This window comes from Mycteria americana, chromosome 14 (assembly GCF_035582795.1).
Source record: "Mycteria americana isolate JAX WOST 10 ecotype Jacksonville Zoo and Gardens chromosome 14, USCA_MyAme_1.0, whole genome shotgun sequence".
NCBI lineage: Eukaryota > Metazoa > Chordata > Aves > Ciconiiformes > Ciconiidae > Mycteria > Mycteria americana.
This window is the reverse complement of record NC_134378.1, coordinates 1,530,910-1,551,659: the sequence shown is the minus strand read 5'-3', so window position 1 is coordinate 1,551,659 and position 20,750 is coordinate 1,530,910. Positions and strand designations below refer to the sequence as shown.

Here is a 20,750-nt window from a genome sequence, read left to right as displayed (position 1 = left end):
CATTAATTTATCTTCAGAAGCACTTCTGGTTGTTTTTGGCCTTTGAAAGGCTGTTAGGGGATAAAAGGAGATTTTTCTCTCACTGTCATATAGTGACAGAGCTGAGAACATAGTCGTTTCTTTAGGTATATTGAGGAGGAAAAATAATTTCTGCAGTGTGCACTCTAGGTCTCCATTAACCTGTGCCGTAATGGGAGCAGTTTCAGCACTCCCTTTTTTCAGCTTCTTGACAGCACTTCTCCCTGCTGTATCATTCTCTTGCTGACAGCAAGTTCACAATGTTTTTCCTGCCTGGCTGCCAGAAGCCGTACAGAGGAGATCTCTGGTAGAGTCATCCCATTCCCCTGACCTTCATCTAAACCCTGGCTAAGACTTCAGAGTAGCTTTCTTCTCCTGAGGGATGGACCTCCATGGTGTTTAGTTGCTTACTATGATTATGAAGTATCTTCAGTATCTAGGATGTCTGTCCAAACTCTTCTGGCATGGCCTAGATCCAAGAAACTTGACTTGGGGTATCTTTTCCTCTGAAAGTGTGGCTCTGGTACATAAACAACCTGCATGTTTTCTTGAAAGTGCTTTCTAGGAAAATGTAGAAGGGATTGGATTGTTTTGTTTCCCAGTCTGGTGTCACAGACATCAGGAGTTGACCCTGAGTCACTCAAGTTCACTGTCCCCTTACAGGCGATGCTGGGACCACTGCAGTGTGCGTGTGCTGAGGGTCTGTGCTTGGGTGCAGTTCTGCGGTTCAGACTGAAGTGACAAGGGCAGAGCAGTCTCCCTCCCAGCGGTGTCCCTTTCTTGGAGGCACTGTTTCCTGGTGTATCTTGGCATACTCTTCCTCTAACTGATGGAGGGTCCTTCTGGCAAATGAACCCCTGGAGCAGATAGCTGGAGACCTGCTGCTGCATAAGCTCTCCTTGACCCCAAACTTACTGTGCCCCCAAAATTAAATGCTGCTCTAGGTTTGTGTCTACGTGATCACAGTTTGGTTATTTTTGTCTGGTGGTTCTTGTTTTGCAAGGCCACTTAAGGTAAAAGCACTTGCTTGACCAACCCCCAAGTAGCTGACATGGTGTCAGTCTGTACAGGGTAGCCAGTGTAGCTATGTTCTCAGCAATCCCTTTGAGCTAAACACGGCAAAGGCTGAGCTGTGACTGCCCTGGAAAGCACTGCATCGAAAGATTGGCATTTCATTGGGAAGGATAAGCTGCTGTTACTATGAATTTCATCCTACAGCCGGTCTTGGTGTTGGACAACTGGCATGACAAGGAGTGGCGGCTTGAATGCAGTAATTTGTTCCAAGCCCAAAATTGTTCCCTGGCCAAGTGTGGAGAGACGGCCAAGTGGAGAAATAACTCCAGCACTGGGCAATCTTCAAAGTGTCTAGTTTGGCTGGAATTTTCAGAGAAATGTAGAGGTGGGATTTTTTCACTGAGCTGATGAAAGTGTACTTGCCTTGGTGTATGCATGGGAGCGAGATCAGGCCACCTCCGAACACTGCTGCGAGCTCAGCTCCTTATTCCCAGGAGCTATTTGGAAAGTCTGAGCTGGTTCTCTCCAAAACCATTTCATCCTTGGTTGTGTGAGGAAGTCTCTGCAAGGAGCAGTTTAACTTGTTCACTCCATCCTGCCCTTGCAGGAGGAACTTCTTGATCTGTATGCTTTAGAGTTGTCTTTACTTCTGTGCTGTAACAGCTGCCTGAATGCTCGGACTCTGGGCAGGGGGTGGGGGGAAAAGGGAAGAGATAGGGGAGGACGTGGTTAGCAACAGTCCCAACACCTGCTTGCTGAAACCTCTGATCATGTTCTCCAAAGGATTGGTAGCACAGCTGTTTGGTAGGATTGTGACTGAGACCTCCAGCAAAAAGCCCCATAATTTCCTTTCCAAAACTTTAGACTTGGTAAGCTTCTGATACAAGAAGCAGGGCTGTTCCCACTGTAGCTGTTGCATTACTTTTGGTACTTGACTGATGTTTTCTGTCAAACTAAGAGTCCAGCAGACCCTGCATTTTTTCCATGGCACCACTTCAGTTACTGTTTAGGTTACTCTATAACTGACAAAAGGTTTCTGTGCTTGTTTGGAGCAGGGGCTTTGCAATCAAAAAAAACCCCACTGATCTTTGTGCTGCCTGCTATGAGCGCAGATGCCCGAGACAGCCCTGTGAAACTGCTGTATGTGCTAGGAGGGAAAGCTGAAGATGAATGGGAAGAGGCAGCATTGTGGATAGGCTTCTTTCAAGGCCGTTCTCTGCTGCTAAACAAGCCACCATGGAAAGCCTGTTCATGACACATGCTTACAATTCTTTAGTCCAAAGCTGGGGTGGTGTCTTTCAGCAGTGTCTCCTGGAGGCTCATCCAGCTCTGGGAGATCAAGTGAACACTGTTTTTCAGGAAGGTCAGATAGCTGTGCTTCAGCAAGGAGTGGCTTCTTCCAGAAGCACCTCTGGTAAACTGTCTCTTGCGGGAATAACTTCGAAACAGTCTGACTCAAGATCATTCTCATCACCTTCCTCAAGCCACTCTAAATTATCTCCTTCCCACCCTGTCAGACTAACCTCTTCCATTTAGTGTTGTGCAACAGATCAGGAAAAGCAAAAGTGCCAGTGCTGAAAGCTCTGCTTCATCTGCTCGTCGGTATTTAGTGTTTACAGGTGGAGTCCTGGGAGGAAGCTTTTTTGAACATCCTGCAGAACAACCCTAGGATTTCTGAGTTTGATTTGGATGGTGTTTATTTTGTAGCTGGAGCTACACAACTGCTAAGTTGAAAGGAGTGGAGGGAGAGGACATCGCTCATTTGGAAACAGGAATAAATATAAGCAAGTGGGAAACAAAGCCAAGAAGTCTTCTAGCACGTGGCTTTCAAGGCAGGAAAATAGTCTGTTCTGCAGTTGAGCAGGTTCCTGAAAGCAGCAGGGGATGTTCAGTGACATTTAATACTTTTGTTGGAGACTGGGTTTTACTGTTAACCCTCCTTGGAAGGCCAGGGACTTGTCATGTCAAATACCGAATTCAAGACAGCTGGACAGAAAGGATTAGGTCCTGAGAGTGCCATGGCAGACAAAATGGCATGAGAACAGCATAACTAAGACAGTGCCTTTAGTTTTGTTGCCTAGAAACTGAATCTGTTAAATGGATGTGGTAGGGCTCTTCACTAGCCTCTCCCTTGTGTCCCTGTTCTAGTTAACAGTCTTAGATCTTCAAAGTACCTTTATGGCAGGTTCTGCAAGCTAGAGGACCTGATGAACATGGGTGTGGGCAAACGGGTACTGCACACATGAATCCAGACATTCTGCTACCCATATTTGTGGCTGAAAAGTGGTGGTCTGGGCTCTCAACTTGAAAGATTACAGGGACTCTTCAGGACTGTGAACCAGGAATTTGGTCTTTTGGAGCCTCTAGTAAAAGCAAACTGAGCTGTAAAGATGAAGACTTGTTGGTGGCTTGAAGCTATTTAGGTCACAGATATTAGAGCCTCAGATGTGCTTGGAGAAGACTCTGAGTTCACGTTTTGATTTGTTGTGCTTTCATTTCACAGTGGCTCCTTTGTCAAATGGTCTGCTTGATTCCCAAAATGAGGTATTCCAGAAAGTGCCAGCTTTGCTCCGGATACCCCCTCCTTTGGGAGGGTGGGAGAAGGGACCATTGTTCTGGAAGTGCTTGTGATATTTGAAATTCTTAAGAAATCAGAGCTGGGAGACTCTCGGCCTCTGGGTGAACAGTGTGAGCAGCGTCACTGGGGATGTATGCTGCCGTTTCTCTACGTATCTCTCTGCCTAACTAGTGAGAAAGAAGAAAGTCAGCTTGGCTTTGCTGTATACATAGGTTAGTTCATATAGGAGCATTCAGAAATCCAAGCAGTAATAACAGCTATGCTTTCAAAAGCTGTCTAGTACCCTACCCAAAAGGATTAGAAGGTTGGAATATTTGCTTAATTGCCTGCTCTGACTCTAAGGACTTACCTTCCTCCTTCAGATCAGCCGAGAGGTTTGCAGCGTTGCCTGTTCTGGTTGGTGCAACAGCTAACCACTGTCAAATTTAATGCTAATGAAGAGAGGGAGCAACCTGCTACAGCCTTTTCTGTGTTTGTTCATGTGATATTTTTTAATCTTATAACTAATGCCATGTTAAACTGTGAATTAGAATATGGAATAGCTTTCTCTAACATGCAAAGCTTGTCCTGTGTCTCAGTGAACAGAAGTTTCCCAGCAATTTTGACTTTGATTCTTCAGTATTAGCATAATGTTGCCACATCTTGGTTTGTACATACTTAAGGGAGGAAATAGTTTCAATTGAATCTGTTAAAACCTCTTGATGATTGTAGCTTTGAAGATGTAAATCTTGGGTGCTGGCTGCCTGACAGCAAATGTCCAAGTGGAAAGACAGCCTTGACTAAGGGTTAGATTTTTTTCACAGGCTGGGTAAGCGCTGGGAGATGTATGTTCAGCCGGATGCCTTCCCCATCTCCCTTGCGCAGAGGCTGTGTTGCATTGTTGTCTCCTCTGCTGACACATGTGCTTTCTCTGGCCCTGTGGGTACAGGGTGTGGTTTGTTTTTAGCTTACAAAGAATTTCTAGTCATCTGGGTGTGGGGAGGGTTTTTCATAATGTTCTGGCAAAACCACCTCTGCTGTTCCTGGTGGCATTGCTGAATGCTTGCTCTTACCTAAAACAGCTGGAATCTCATCCTGTGAGCAAGTGAGAATAGCAGATGCCAGAAATTTGCTGTGTGGATCAGGTAAAATTTGGGATACGGTAACTGAAAACTGTGGTGAAAATCTTGATGCTGAATAAAGCGATGGAGAAATCAATTCTTCTCTTGCCTTGAGGTTTTCTGGCAGCAATGGTGGCAATTTCTAGATCTTCTAGGTAGGCTAGAGAATTGCTGGCTGCTTCTGTTCTTAGGGATGAAGCAATCCCCTAGGAGCCCCTTTATACTAGGGGGAACTCGGCTGTTGCTGACACCAGTGCAGCCCTGTTCCTGTTATCACAGTCTGCGTTGACAAGTTGCTGGCTGCCATCAGTGTTTTCAGCACCCTCTTGGCCAGCTCTTCTGTGAACAGTGTTTAAATGGTACACTTAAAATAATGGTAACCCATCCACACTGCTTCCATGACTGTCTGTTGGTGGGACCATGCCAATATTGCCTCAGCAACTGTGCAGTTTTTGCAAAACCTTCCTGCTGTTCCCTGAGCACCCTGGACCCAAACTAGTGTCAGTGGGCTTGGTTGCCCAAAAGCTTTAGGTGTGATTCTGCTATACGGGAGCTCTTCGTGTTCCTGCAAATGTAAAAAGGTCCTGGACAAAAAGTGAGATGGGTTACTGGTGGGCTTAGAGGATGGTTGCTGAGCTGAAAGGGAGGTATGTGGGGAAGTACTGCAGAATAACTGTGCTGTTTGTACCATGCTGGATGGACAAATTCCCCTTTCTGAGAGGGCAAACGGTTGGGTTGTTGCACTTATTTTGTGCTCAGGATGCAGCTTATTGCCTGTACATTGAAAGCTTGCAATGTGTCTCCTTTGACACGTGAACAAATGCTTGGGAATGACTTGATTTTGTGCTTTAGCGGTCAGCATATCCTAAAATAGTAAGTTTGAGTTGTTGAGCTTTGACATAGACAAGAACAGACTTGGTTTACCAAGCAGTGCTGCATGGTTTCTAGCCATATGTTTTTTGACTGGGTGCGACTTTGAGGAGGTGTGTTAAGATTCCCTGGACTTTCTACAGTGGCAGAGAAGTGAGTTAAAAGCATCTACATATGCCATCCTCTGAGTGATGTGGCATTGCATAAAGTGAAGCGATGGCAAAGGGAAAGGATTCTTCACGCAATGCATAATTAGCTGGTGGAACTTACTTCTGCAGGATATTCTAGAAACTGCTAGCTTGGAGAAAAACTAGTAAGACCTGCCTAATTAAACTAGCTTTCCTAAACACTTTGAAGATTAACGCTAATACCCTGAGTGCCCTTAGAAGTGGCTATAGTAGTGGATAAATGGAGGATTCTCAGTGATTCCCTATATTAGTGTCTCCTCTAAGCACCGAACCCTGGTCCACGCAGTTTGCCACTTTGCAGAGCAGCAGCAGGTTAACATCCCCTGGTGGGGAAGGGAAAGGGAAAGGGAAAGCAGCCTGTGACCCAGTGGCTTGGGCTAATTCATGTCTGGTTCACACTTATGCTCTAAATTCATGTGTGCGCTGCCGTAATCCTAAGCAAAACTTGCAGAAAGGGTGGCATTAAACAGGGAGAGGAGTACAGAGACTGGTCACTATTGTGTGACAGTAATACTGTGGCAGCCAGTTCAGACCAGTGCTCCCTTCACTGCCTCTCTGCATGTTACCCGTGGTCTTGGATGTCCTGCGTGGTTCACAAGGCCTTTCTAATACAGACACTCAGGGCTACAGAGCTGAAACTGGCCTGGACAAAAAGCTTCAGTGTGCAGTTGGCAGTAGCAGACTCCCCAGCCCCTTAGTGAAGGAGTTGTTATTTCAAGACTGTCATAGCATGTATTTAAAAGCAAGGAGGAATGGGGCCTGCCATAAGTGCTATACCTGAAAAATACTCTGGAATGCAGATATCTAGATGTCTTCAGTTGCTTTTTCTCTGTCCTGTTCTGATAGCAGATCAGTCTTGTCTCTTTAATCTCCTGGCTGATGGTGTTAGAGCTACCGTGAGCACTGCGTGTTTGTGCTGCTGCGCTGACAACCACTGCATGGTCAAAGTCCAGTAGACAATCCCTTGTGCTGGGACGGCTGCTGCTGCCAGGTGAGCTTTATTTGCCACACCTGGGTGAGACTGCTGCAGGCACAGCTCTCTGGATCGGGAGGATGAAGTGCGTGATGCTTTGGTGCATCAGCATTAGCAGAAAGGGTTGTTGCTCTCCTGTTGTGGCAGCATCTTTCAGTGCAGCTTATCTCACTGTCTGAGGAGCTTTTGGCTGATATGTAGTCGCTAAGCTGTGGTCCATATACTACTGAAATGGTCCTCATATTTCCTGGAGCCCTGTGAGAGGTGGCATGCTGAGCTGCAGACCTGCTCTGCTGCCCCAGCTGTGCTGGAGGGAGAGGCTGTGCCCTGGGTGGGCTCTGTGAGGCAGCATGTGCTCCAGTCTGTTGAGTCTCACTTTGTCTTATCAGATCTGAGATCTGGCACTGGTTGCAGGGAAGTCCATGTGGCCTGTCCCGATGGCAGGGTCTGATGGAAATGTCTGCTGTCTAGAAATCCTCTGCCTCTGTGGCACGGATGGTTCAGAGCTCAGCCCCTTCCTGATGACCCTCTGCAGAGGACTAGCTGCCGTGTGGCCCAGGTGTGTAGGCAGGGTATCAGCAGGGCTTCCCTGCCTTCTCCAGGGGCAGGAAAAGGAGCAGCAAAGGCTCCCCATGACTGTTTGCTGTATGCACAGAAAGGCTTCACCTTCCTCCCAGCCAGCCCCCTCCCAGGGATCCTCGCTCTGCTGCAGCCAGGGACTCTCTTCCTCCCCCTGTGCCCGCCATGACAGATGCGTGGGTCAGAGCCAGCATGGTGGTGTGTGAATGAAAGGATCCCAAGGCGAGGAGGGGGCTCGGGGGACCTGTCTGTGCAGCCATGTAAACAGGCTGCTGGGTGATACAGGTCCTGCTGGGTCTGCCGTTAGCATGGTTCGGGGGCTCCTCGGCACCACTGATACCCCCACTTGGGTTTGCTCACCTGCTATTTCTGCGTCCCCTGGGCAAAGGCAAACAGGAAGAAATGGCATATCTGAGTGTGGCTTTAAAGCCAAGCTGGACTCCTGTCATTGAGAGCTCTCCACACTTGTAAAAACCTGCCATGGGGCTAGGATTATGCTGGCACTTCTCTGATAGCTGCTGCTGCCTGCTCTGCTCACTGTTCTGGGCTGCAGAGGTGCTGGGTGGCTGGGGAGTGGTTGCGCATGGCCATGGGGAGGAGGCAGCTCTGTCTTCAAGCCTGCCTGCGTAGGCTCATGGAAGCAGACTTGGCTGGTCTGGCGGCTCTGCAGCCCTGGTTGTGCTGGTGCAGCCATGTCAACAGGGTCTGCTGGGGCCAAGGCAAGATCCAGTGACAGAAGGAATCTGTTGGTGTCTCTGTCACTGCCCAACCTGTGTAAGACAAGCTGGCAGGACAGGTGCCGGTAGCCCATGTGCTGCTGCCCAGGAGCGTGCTGAGGCACACTGGGGACTCTGCTGCTGCGATGGTTGAATTCCTGGAGCAGGGCCCAGGCCTCAGAGCCTAGTCTTGGTGGAGGCTGCAGGAGCATGGATGATGAGCAGAGATCCGGGGGCTCTGGGCTTGGGTTCCCTTTAGCTGTGCTGCTTCACATCTCTTGATTTATTAAGCTCATTAAGCATTAGCCCTCATTAGTGAGGGTGTTGCGGGGGGATAAGCACAAGCTGACTCCCAGTACAGAGCAAAGGCACACTGAACTGATGGACCATTCCCTTCACTGCATCCCCTTTGTGGAAAAATGTGTGCTACCACTGAATGGGCAATGAGCTAGCAGGTGAGAAGCAAGGGGCCCTGTCCCTGGGGATCGGGCACCCCCACCCTGCCAGAGCTGTAGTTCTGCTTCTCCTGAGACTATGCTCATGGCTTTTCTCTTCTCCTGCCGTTCTTGAGGCAGGATGGTCAGGTTTTGGGATCTTGGTTCTTGTTAACGAATTAACATCTTGGGCGAGGAGAGGAGGGTGATGCTCCCTTAAGCTACTGCCCTGTGCTAGCTGGATTGGAGACATGCCTGAGTTCCACAGGACAGATGGACAGCTTGTTGGATGTGTATCTGTGGAGCAGGGTGGAGTTGCCTATCACTGCTCCACCTTGCTTTAAAACCTGTGCTGAATACTACTTTGGGGAGAGTAGGGAGAAAGTACAATGTCTCTTCTAATACAAATAGAAGCCCCAGTAATAGTTGCTGCAGATGGGTTTGGGAGTGTCTGTGACTGGCGTTCTCTGTAGCATCTGTTGTGTCCTTACAGAAAGGCGAACTCTGCTGTAGCAGTCTGTGCTGAAAGGGGGAGATGACCAAATCAGTCAGAAGGCCAGCAGTGCAAGATACTGTATTTTTAAACCCCAGTGTTCTTGGGTGATGTCATCTTCATGCCTCACAAATTTGTGACCTTCTACAAGTGGCTTTTTAAAAAAAAAAAAGGCGACTGCCTTGCCTTCCCAGTGTAATAGTTTTCAGTGTATAACTGCTTATTATAATTTCTCTGCTCAAACATTGCTACGAATTCCAAATTGGAGCTTCTCCAAGAAGCTCAAACTTCTGGTACATTGAAAAATCCAAAGTCCCTGATGTAAAGAGATCACAGCCCTCTTAGCCTTTCCTTCTCTGGTTAAATGTTTCTGCTCCCCCCCCCCCCCCCCAAGTACAGGGACTAGGTCTCTAATCAGAAGTGGCTGCTAAATCTTGTGCAGTCCCGAGTGGCGGAGTACTGCCACCCTCGCCCTCTTGCTGCCCTGTGCAGTCCCTGGTCCACCCAGCAGAGCTGCTCAATGCTGCTAACTAATGCCACAGTTCACCCTGAAGGCATCTCAGTCATGGGTCACCAGAGAACACAAATGGTTGTACACAGTATTTTGTGGTGTATTTCTGGATGAAAGCTGTACTGTTAGTCTAAAAACACACAGATTATATTCAAGGAGAGCCCTTTGCTTCTGTATTTGCACTGGGGGGGCTCTTTGACTGTAACATTTGAGATGCTCCCTTGAGTTTGAGGCTCTTCCTGCAGATATGTCCAGTTCTTTTGCTGCAATAATATGCAGGAACTTACTGTACTTGGCGGTGGTCAAGCAAGTGCAGGGCAGTCCCTTGTTTCTTAACAACAGGTAGTAGATGAATACATAGGTGATAAATACTATCCTGCCAACATAGCCTTAGAGATCTGCAAGAGTGCTGTGAGCAGGGTGGGTACTGAACCTGAACAGGAGCAAGAGGTGACAAACCTTTAACAGCTCTGTGCTTGCTTGACCAGCACTTGCAAGTGGTTTCCCAGCTGGGAAGCCAAGACTTATTTGCACAGGCCTTTGTTTAATACTGCAGCCCTTGCAAATATGGAAGCACTTGCTGCTCGGTGGTGAGGAGGCGGCAGCTGTGTTAGCTTCTCTGGCTGGATTGTGGTGGGGCTTTAGGGAAGTAGGTGTTTCTCTTAAAGCTAAGAAGTTACTTCTTTTCTTCTTTCTGCAATGAAATGCCAGATAGCTGAAATGTAGTCTGCAAACCTGGTAGAGGCTGTACCAACAGGGAGCTGGAATATGGGTCAAGCATGTTTGTGGGTTGGATGGTGGGTGCTCCCAGAGGAAGCCAGTGTGCCTGTGTGGGGAGGATGGTACTCATTGGTAAGGGCATCTCCCCTCTGTGCTTATCTCACAGGTGAGTTGATGCTGTTCACTTCAAGTGGAAATAGCCACTTCCCATAGCTGTTTGGGTCAGGAAAAGTGACTTGGGTACAACTCCAAGTGAGGTCTGGTCATCTTCCATAGCTGCTGGTAGGAACAGCTGCAGCTTGGTGGGGTTTCAGGGTATGACACCAAGCTGCTTCAGTGGGAGAGATGAGCCTGCTGCCCCTCATCTCTCCTTGGTCTCTGCTGCAGACCCACCTTCCCTCAGTGTGGCCTCTTTGGTGTACTCCAATGTTGCTGTGATGCTCTCGCTTCTGGCTGGGAGTCCAGGGGGCTGGTGTGAGGGGGTGCCCCATTGCCTGTGGAAAGGTATGGGGGCAGAGAGCCCAAGGTTTTGTTGTCCATCCTGGAAACAAGCGTCTGTCTTCAGCTGGTTGTATGGTGGGAGAAGCAGCAGCCCACAGGCAGCAGTGTGGTAGTGGTCCCCTTGTCCCAGCTGTCGCTCCAGCCATGCCCAAGCAGGCTGCGGGGCTTGCTGCTCTACCTACTGAGCTGTGCCAGGGCCAAGAGCTGAGGATGAGTAGGACAATAACAAGGAGAACGTAAGCTTGAATTTCCTCACCGACCTCCTTCAGAAATACTCGAGGTGATCTGGATGTCTGGAGCAGGAGCCGGGCTGTTGTGTGGCTGGGTTTAGGCAGGGCTGTAATGCAGAGGTGGCAGTGCTTTTCCCCTGGTGCTGCCGCTGGGCAGGAGCACCTGGAGCATACTCTGTCATCTGACTTACAAGCACAGCCTGGCTTGTGTATCAGCTCTGTGATTATAAGGAAATAGCAGGTACAGTAAGCAAAGCTCTGAGGGCTGTGGGGAGCTGGTGAGGTGCTACCAATGCTCCTCTTGATTATCTGAAAGTTTCAGAAGGGCTTTGCTGGGCTGGTCACTCTGTAGGTCTCTATGGGCATGTTCAGACTCCATGGAGGCGGCACACAGGTTGGATGGTAAGGTGGGCAAGCTGCTCGCTCCGGGATGCCACTGCTGTTGGGGGTTTAGGCTGCAGCTTGGTGGAGTGAGGACTGTGGCAGGAGGGTCCACAGCCTGTCCCTGACTCCCCAGCTTAGTCATGGTCAGCAACACATTTCCCTGTCAGGTGCCTGTTTTCCTCTATGTAGTATCGAGGTGAGATTTTTCATTTTTTCAAAGATCAATACTACTAAGATTTACAAAGGGAAAACACGGAGGGAGTAGGTATTTATAGCTACCATGAACAATCTCTTTAAACAAATGCAGTCACTTCACTTTGCTTTCCAGGAGTGTGGTTTTGTTTAACCAGTGTAAGACTTCTCTTAAAATTTCTCCAGCACTCTAAAGACAAGTCATTTGTTCAGAGCAAGAGATGGTGTCTTCACATGGATTCCCCATCTTGTCTAGCTGGAAGTATTTTCCTGTTGACTAATAAAATTTGGGTAGGTTTCTCATCTGTGCCTCTAACCAATGCAGGTATCTTGACCTTCAATCTGCAGAATACTCAAACAGCTTCTATATAGGCCAAATACAGGAGGCCTGCATGCGGTGGCCATGGCCGAAAAGGCTATGAAACATTTTGTTTTAGCAGAAAAATAAGGTCTGAAGTGATTGCTGTGAACCATAAAATCAATAAAGATCTGTATTGTCTTCAGTAGCAATTGTAACTGGGGATCGTTTTTATTTGGACTCTCTACAAATAAAACATCCTGCAGTTCATTATAGTTTCAACCTTGAAGTGTTCTGCACGCTGATGAAAATCAGAGGTCAGGCTGCTTGGAATGCAGCCGTTCCAGTTCCCTTTGCTATTGAATACTGCCTCTAAATGCAGCTCCTTCCATCTGTGAGACCCTGTGGCAAACACAAGCCTGAAGACATGTGACCAAAATCTCCGAGGGGATAATGCAACTGATGGTGGTTCTCGTTTGCTGCAAGATTATTGGGTTGTTTCATTTAAAAGACAAATGAGCTAGTCTTGTAGTAGGAGAAATTATTTGAGGGCATGTTGCTTTATGCACGAGGAAATGAGGTCACTTCTTCAGATCTTCCCATGGAGAAAGGGGGGATGCATGGAGCAGGAAAGTGATGAGCAGGAAAGTCTGAGCCCTGCTAATATGTTTGAGGGCAGTCTGACTTGCCTTCACAACTGGCTGTGGCTTGGAGCCTTTGAGGTAATTTAACAAAAATGTGGATGGCTTGAATAGGTTCTTGAAGTCACTGGAACGATTAGAAATATCACCAGGCTGTACTGAATCAGCAATAGCAACAAAATAACTGGGCACTTCATGCTAGATGCACCCTTGAGGGCAGTTATGATATTTAAATCTAAAACCTTGGCTATGATCTTGGCGGTGCTGCCAGGTACTGAGCAGGTAAGCACAGCCTGGTGTTTGAACAGGGGCCTCTTAAGGCAGTGCTGGATTTAATGTTCTTCTATGACTCTTATGTTTAGTCTTTCAAGCAGCAAACGCCTGGTTCTCTGGAAGGAGAGGGAGAGGATCACAGTGTGCCCAACTGGTTTGGGGGTCAGGAGGGCTCCCCAGGCTAAGGCTCTGAAAACACAGCTCTTCTGCCCGGAGCTACATCAGTGGGCATTGCCCAAGTCCACGAGAGCAGCAGGTAATGTCATGTGGAAGATGCTAATTGGGAAACATGATGCTTTCTAAAAATAATTGTGCAAGGAAGACTGTAAACAGACAGCCCTCCCCCCAAAAATCAATCATCCACAGCACAGTTGTGAATTCTAACAGCTTGCTTAAATAAGCCTGAGAAGATCCTATGAGCAGGAAGAGTCTAGCGCCGCAAAGCTGGAAGCTTAAGCAAAATTTCCACATTTTCTTGTTCTTCCACACCTTTTTGGAGTGTGGCTGATGTTCACAAGAAAACTTAGTTGATGGTGCTGCAGAATAAGATGTGTACCTGCTCCAGTGCCCGCATGGATTGTAGTTCCACATTATAGCACAAGCTGATTTTAAAATATAATAAGCTATGACCTGCAGCAACTCAAGAATGGATTCATACCCTGTTGAGCTGTAGCCCTCTGGAGGGGGTAAGTCAGCAACTGGAACACTCTGAACTGGTGGGACTGACCTCTGAGCCACGAGGGCATGCCTGCAGAAATATCGGGATGCTTTTGGCTTCCTCAGTATCTTGTCTCTTCCCACAGATGCAAGAAATGCTGGAACTTAGTTCGGAGTTGTAATGAGGGAGAAGGGCAGACTGTTCTGGATGGGCTTACTCTGACTTTTGCTTTCAAAACCTGTTTTAGGTAAGGTGTGGTTTCTGGGTTTGCTGCACAGTCAAAAGTCCCTGTTTTATGGTTGCAGAGGGCTTCAGCGGGGTTAATTTGCAATTGCACTAATCGAAGCATCCCCAGTTCTTCAAGGCTCCTGATCTTTTTGTGTTTCTTTCATTTGCAATGTTTCTTAGAGCCATAAACCTGTTTTTATAGCTCAGGTAGTCAACCCTTTGGCCACATGTACATTAACAGGGGCATTTTTTTGTTGATAGCCTTCTAGCAAAATCTGTGGTGCTCTTCAGCTGAGCCAGACGGCATGAAGGGATCCTGACGAACAAGACAAGGGGATGCTGCAGTTTCCCCCGTCTATAGAGCAGAACAAACAGTATTTGTACTTTCTGTTGGTAGCTGGAAGGATGAATTTGAGTCTAGCTTAGTGACCCTCAACACCACTGATCTTCCCCAGGAAACTCTACTGCCTTTCCGTGCTGATGTGCTGCCCTCCCCTTGTTTTGCCTGGCTTCAGTGTTCGATATCAGATAGCAATTGATTTACTTTCCCCAATTACATTACATCCCTGTGGGTGTAAACAGCAGCTGGGAAACTTGAGCTGTGCTCCTGGTAAACACGCCAGCAAAACCGCCCTGCCCCTCCCATCGGTTCAGCTCCAAGCAGGACGGTGTCACAGACTCGCTGTTAGGTGGCAGGGGACCCCGGGCAGTTGGTGTGCCGGGGCTGGGGACTCTTCCTGGGGAAGAACAGAGGCCACGGGGAGTGGGGAGACAAGGTATTTAATTGGAGGGCCGTACGGACAGACCTTCTCCACTGCCAATTTGGGTGGCTCTTGCTTGTCCTAGATAATAGCTGCTGTAGCCCCCTGGTTCAGTAACGCAAGGCAGCATGAGCGTCCTGTGTTTTGGTGGTGTAGCCACAGCTTATCAAGGGGGACTTCTGCAATTGCTCTCTTCAGGCTGCTCCTACGCTGGTCTGTTGGGATGGGCTGTACAAGACCAGGCATAAGACTCGGTCTAGAAATTGCTGCAGCTATGTAAGACGGTGCTCTCTGGTCAGGCAGCCCTGGCAGTGTGTGGGCACTCCTCATCCGTGGGGTGCTCAGTAGCTTCCTCCTCTGTGGCTGGCAGGGCTCTGGCCGCCTGCACCTCTGGCACCGTGTGCCTGTGCAGCTTCGCTCCCGAGGGCAGTGACAAGTGCCTGAGCAGCCAAAGACGTGGGCTGCTGTTGTGCTCTCTAGTGCATGTCTAGGGTTGAACTTTTTCCTCCGCCTTCAGCAGTGGTACCCTGCACGAGCAGGTGTTGGTGGCAGATGAACTATTTCAGCACGCACCCAAGAGGCCGTTCAGCTGTACAACCAGAGGAGTTTTCTGTGATGGGGCAAAGCTCTCATAGCTGTGCTCACATGAGGAATGATTTACCTGTGTAGCATATGCTGTGTTCTGTGTCGGGTAGGTGTAGTCAAGATTTCTGCAGGTAAACAGCTGTAACAAGGCAAGTTGTAACTTGATCAGGTCTGCAGTACACTTAAGGAGGTTTTGGGGGTGTCCAGCAGAGAACATGGGGAAAGAGAGGGAGCGATCGTGCAGTGGCTGTTGCTTTAGCACCTCCGTGCCTCCTGCTGTGGTGGCAGTTCATACATTTGTACAATGAACCAGATCCTGTGAAGCAACACCCGTGGGTGAAGGTCAGCTCTGGGGTGCAGTTCAACCTGTGCTTGCACGAGTGGTGCCATCTAACCTGGTACCTCTGAGAGAGGCATCCCAGTGGCGAGCTTGGCTTGGTTGGAGATGTTAAACACTTCTGGGCTGGTGCTGGTCGAGCATCTGCAGCAGGTCCTGCTGCTGCCCCGAGCGTAGGGGCTTCCACTCTGCGTGGGAAAGGGGATGAAGTGAGACTGCCGGGTAGGAAGCGAATGCCGGTGCCCTTTTAGTCACCCGTTAGTGATGAACTTGCAGTGCAGTTCCACGCTATTTACATGACCAAATAAGTATCGGCTAAAGGATGTGTGTAGCTGTGTTTTGGCATGTAAATTTGACGAGTTGAAGCACTTGCATGTGACCTTTTAGGAAATTATTGTAGGTGGATTTTAAAGTGCATAATAAGTTCCTGTCCTGGCTGGAGACAGGGCAGCTGTGGGCTCAAGCTGCCCTAAGTGGTTTACATGGCACGTGCCAGCGCTGGGGACTGATCAAGCTGAAAAATAACCCAGCCCCCTGACATAGTAGCCTGCCCCAGTTATTTTTCAGCTATGTGGTTCCCTACTGCAAGTCCCTCTTGCAGCCCTGCAGGCCATGTGTCAAAAGGTGGTGTAAGGGCTGGGGTGAGCAGTCAGGATAGGTCCCGCTCTTGGAGCCATCAGGACACTGCTCAATTTGTGCTGGACTTGGTGTGCTGGGGGGAACTGGTATGGGTTTTGTCCCTTCCTGAGCTCCTGTCCAGGTTCATACTGAAAGGCAGCTTGGTTGGCAACCCTGTTGTAGGCTCCTTAGTTCTCCTGTAGCGGCAGCACCGTTACAGTGCTTCCTGGCATCTTTGGGCATATAAATGCTTTTGGAAACAGACCTCCTCCTTCTCTGTAACCCCTCCCTTTTAGTTCCTTCTTTGAAGTGGAACTTCAGCTGTTAATGTGGTAAATACTGGGATGTGTAAATATAGGCATGTGTAAATACTCTCCATAAGGCATATGGTGTAGCTGTGCGATTTCCACGCAGGGAATATGGCTGGGCTCCCAGGGATGCTCGGGACCAGCTCTGACCCCATTGGAGGCTGAGGCAGCTGGGACACCCCTCCTGGGTGCCCCATGAGCGTGGTCAACCTCTGCTGCAGGCAGAGGGACGCGTCTGGGGAGGAAAAGGAGCTACCGGGAGGCTTATGTCACCTGAAACACCCCTTCCCATACCTGTAATCAATTTGGATCAGTTCACTTGATACTTCTCAGTTAATTGTGCTAAAGTTATGCAGGGAACAGAAGGCACCCTGTGATGTGCTCAGCCAGAATTGGTTGTGTCCAATTGCCCTGAAAGATCAAAACATCTGTCAAGTGCCCTGTTGTGAGCTCCCCAGGGCATGCAGGCAGTGCAGTTTGGGGGTGGAAGGTAATGTTGAGAAGCAGCAGGTACCTCTGCCTGCCCTCATGGTCCCCAAGTATTCAAAGGATTCTGGACAGAGAGGACTGCTCTCTAATCTGGTGCTAAATTTGTTAATATGCTGGTGGCTGCTTTGGGGATGGAAATGGTGAAGTTAACAGTCTATCTCTATTGTTTAATGAAAATGGTCTGTGTCTATATCTGCATATATATCTACCACTGTCAGCAGGTTTTGGGGAGGTTATGTATGGGACTGGGCAGCGGAGTGGGAGGTAGGAGCTTCCAATTTGAGGTACAAAACTTTACTGAGATCAGGGAATAGGGGTTGGAGCAGGGAACCCGAGGGAATGACAGCCCCTGCGGTTATCAGAGCTGTACTAGGAAAACACTTAGAAACTGGGGTTGGGGTTGTACAGCCCATCTGTTGTTGGTTGGGTGATCTGGGAGGTGTATGGGTCTGTGCTGATACCTGTCAACATCTGCATGTCAAGGGCTAGGGGAAAGGTGTGCATGGAACAGGATGGTGCATGGGGTTTCAATTTGAAGGACAGAACCCCTTTGCTGGAGACCAAGGACTATGGTTGGAGCAGGAACCTAGGAGAGTGGCAGCCCTGCCACCACCGGAGCTTCCCACACCATTGTGCTGTAGTGACTTACACAGGGATGCTTGATTTGTCATTGATGATGTGGGAAAGGGACTGCCCTGTAAACATGCCTCAGTAACATGCTAACTCACCAACTCCAGGAGCAGGGAGCCGTTTCCTTTTAATACGTAAGGAACAATTCGGGCAGGCTGACCTGGCCCTCCAGGATCCAGGGTGGTGATGGAGCTGATCTGCTCACAGCCTGGGGCAGCAAAGCTCCCTACCCAGCCTGCAGGACCAAAGCACAGCTGTGCACCACCACTGAGACACCGAGGCAAGAGAAGGGCCCTGCAGGCACGGCCCGGACAGCACAAGGTTACCCTGGAACCTTCAGCAGCCCTGATCCTGCAGCTCCTTTCCAGGGGAGTGGGACTGTAGGGCTCAGCACACTGCAGCCCCACAGACCTACAAGCCCCTTGGGAGGAACCTGGCAGCAGCACTAGGTTTCCCTCTCCAGGAGCGTGGCCCTCCCAGGAGGTGAAATGGGTGGCTGGGCAGTGCTGTGCAAGGAGAGGATGGCGTGAGCTTCTCTGGTTGTGCCTTGGAGCGGGGCAGTGTAATGTGTGATAAAGCTCCTCTGCACACCCATTAAGGGGCTCAGAGACAATAGCAGGAGCCCAAATCATACCCTGCTGGGCTACTCCCAGGTCCATCCCAGAGGCCATCAGCCCATCACAGGCCCATCTGCACGGGCCCAGAGCAGGGACACACAACGGCAGGTGGGACCCAAGCCAAGGACCCTTGAGCACTGAACACCCTATTCAGGCCCCTCCTGGGGTTGTTCCAGCAGAGCCTCAGCCCTGGTGTCCAGGCATGACACCCATCACCGTGAGCCATGGGGAGCAGCTCTCCAAATCACCTTTTGGACTAAGGAGGTTGCTGCCAAGGGCTGGGACACATTATGGGGTGCAGGGGAGAAGCAGTTTGGGATTGCAGAGGACTTAATGCGATATTTAGGGGAGGAACCAAAGGTGGAACAAGAAAGGGTTTTTGGTGATTTGGGGAGGAACAAGAGTGGGGAATACAGCGGTAAGAGGATAAAAGGGGTGAGCTGCATGTAGGTAGGTGGCAGGTCAGTGCATTTGTCTGGCCGTGCCCTGCCCAGCGCAGTCTGTGCTGTCTGGACAGCAGCTGGAGTAGGACTTCGGCCTCGGGGACTCGTATGTCTAGGACCTGGGCAGACCTGAGTGCCTAAGCGCAGCTGCTGCAGGATCCACCTTGTACAAATATTTTCACTAATTGATTTCCATCCTGTCAAGCCAGAGACAGGAGCAAGGTGAGGCCGTTGCTGCTGTCTGTGTTCATGTAGGTGCTCTTCTGTGGTCTGTGTGGCCAGCCACGTATATATACGTACAGGTAGTGGATATGTGTGCTCTGCCTGTTGGGAACACATCTTCAGCCTCATTACTGGTTGGATCTGGGGACGTGGAGCAGCAGCCGCCTCGCCACTCTTGGGCTGTTGTACCCAGATGATGTATTTTCCTCTAATGCATAGCAGCTAGGTTTTTAAGGTACTTCACAAACGTTTGTTCCTACCATCAGCTTCTAACAAACTTTATGGCTTCTTTCCATTTTTATAGGAAAAAACACCACCCTGGTCCAGACACTGAAACTTGTCAACTGATGGGACAAAGATCTGAGACACTTGGCTGTACTAGGACACTAAAGCATAGGGTCTAGCCAAAGAAAATTTCCCCCACGTGGAGGCTTACACCTGCCAAACCCTGTAGCATTCTTGGGAGGCTTTTCTATACCTCTTCTCCATTTCCAGCCTTTCACACATCATGGTATTCCTTTTGACTTCTTTTGCAAGCTAGCTCTGGCTCTGCCTTCTGCTTCCCCTTATGCTTTGGTTTGGGTTACCCAGTGTGAGCTGCTGGCTGTAGGCTGTTTCTGCATTTCTGCCTCCAGCTTCTACTTGGAGGCTCCTCTTGGATGTTGTGACTGACCTGCTTTTTCTTTCTCTTTTACTGTATCTCTCTCTCTCTCCCCCAATCTGTCTTTTGCATTCTCCATTCTTCCCACCTCCATTACTGCAGGTTCATCATGCCTAGTGGCATATAAAAAGACTCCACCTCCTGTCCCACCTCGGACCACATCAAAGCCGTTCATCTCTGTCACTGTGCAGAGCAGCACTGAATCGGCGCAGGACACCTACCTGGACAGCCAGGACCACAAGAGCGAGGTGACCAGCCAGTCAGGACTCAGCAATTCTTCGGACAGCTTGGACAGCACTAGGACACCCAGTGTGACGAGGGGAAGTGTCGTGACTCCAGCAAGAGAGACTCCAGAGTTACCCCAGAAGAATGCAACTTTGAAAAGTGACAAAGGGACGCTGACTAGCGAAGAGCCTAAAGTGGAGAATATCCCCAAAAGAAAGCTGTCGTCTATAGGAATACAAGTATGGAATAGTTTGTTCTCCTTTGTCCTAAGGAATGTCCTTAACCCATCCATTTAGCGTGTGCATTTTGTGTGACCAGGTGTGCATCTGAACTCACTTAGAATAGCAGGAGAAACTAACTGCCTTGTCAAACTAACTTCCTGTGTTCCCAGGGGTGAAATACAGCAGAAGCTTTCCATAACAGACCAGAAAGGACTAAGTTCTTTTAGTAGAAAATTAAAATGTTTCATAAAGCAGTTGGGACCGTGTTAACTGGGTGAGTCCCTCTAAAGAGGCCTTTTGCTGCTAGTATGCCTGTGCTGAGCCTGTGCTCTGTACTGTGTATTACTTAACATCAATCTGCTCCTTGTCCATCATGGTTCTAGGGACAGCTTTCTTCTGCGAGGTGGGCCATTCTACTTGACATCCATGTAGTATGGGCTGCTGCAGTGCAAAATGGTCCCAGGGCTGCAGGCAGGAGGGAGCAATTTCTCATTGTCCACTGTTCCCAGCAGGTTGCTGCTTCTCTTGCTGGAAGCATTTAACTCTGTGGAAATCGATGGAAATGAGCTGTTGATTATATAGTCAAATGAGAACCCATTGAGTAGCATAAATCCATGCTGTATTCAGCAAAACTTAATTAATCTGCAATTGTACACTCTTCTTGTGGACAGATTTCCCAGTTACAGATGGCTGACTGCTCCGAGCACTTGTTCTGTCCCAAAGTGCTGGTTCAGTGCTGCAGGCTGTTACCTGCAGATAGGAACTTGAGCACTTGGGCAAGTCCAAATGCAGGATCTGGGCTTTGAGCCACCACGTGTGTGCGTGCTGAATAAGTTGGCTTTATTCAATAAGTAAGGCTATCTGGCAGGTTAGGTACCTGTGATAGTGAAGGCTTTTCTGCAGGGCTAGTGGGGCAAAACACATGCTGAAAGGGCAGCAAGGCAAGAGAACTTGCATTGGAGAGGCCGACTGCCTTCCTCTCCTCTTTTCTGAGCTGGTTCCCAAGCCACCTGCCCCACAGCCTGGATTTCCTT

General features: G+C 49.1%; 1 protein-coding gene across 3 annotated transcripts in view; it reads left to right on the top strand.

Annotated features, from left to right (window-relative positions):
- The window catches only part of DLGAP4 (DLG associated protein 4), a 71,324-nt gene that overhangs the window by 44,415 nt on the left and 6,159 nt on the right, over positions 1 to 20,750 (top strand). For all 3 annotated transcript variants that reach the window (XM_075517506.1, XM_075517505.1, XM_075517507.1), the window contains one exon: positions 19,373 to 19,734. In XM_075517506.1, coding sequence (XP_075373621.1) covers positions 19,373 to 19,734 — 362 coding nt within the window. The remainder of the gene's footprint in view (positions 1 to 19,372; positions 19,735 to 20,750) is intronic.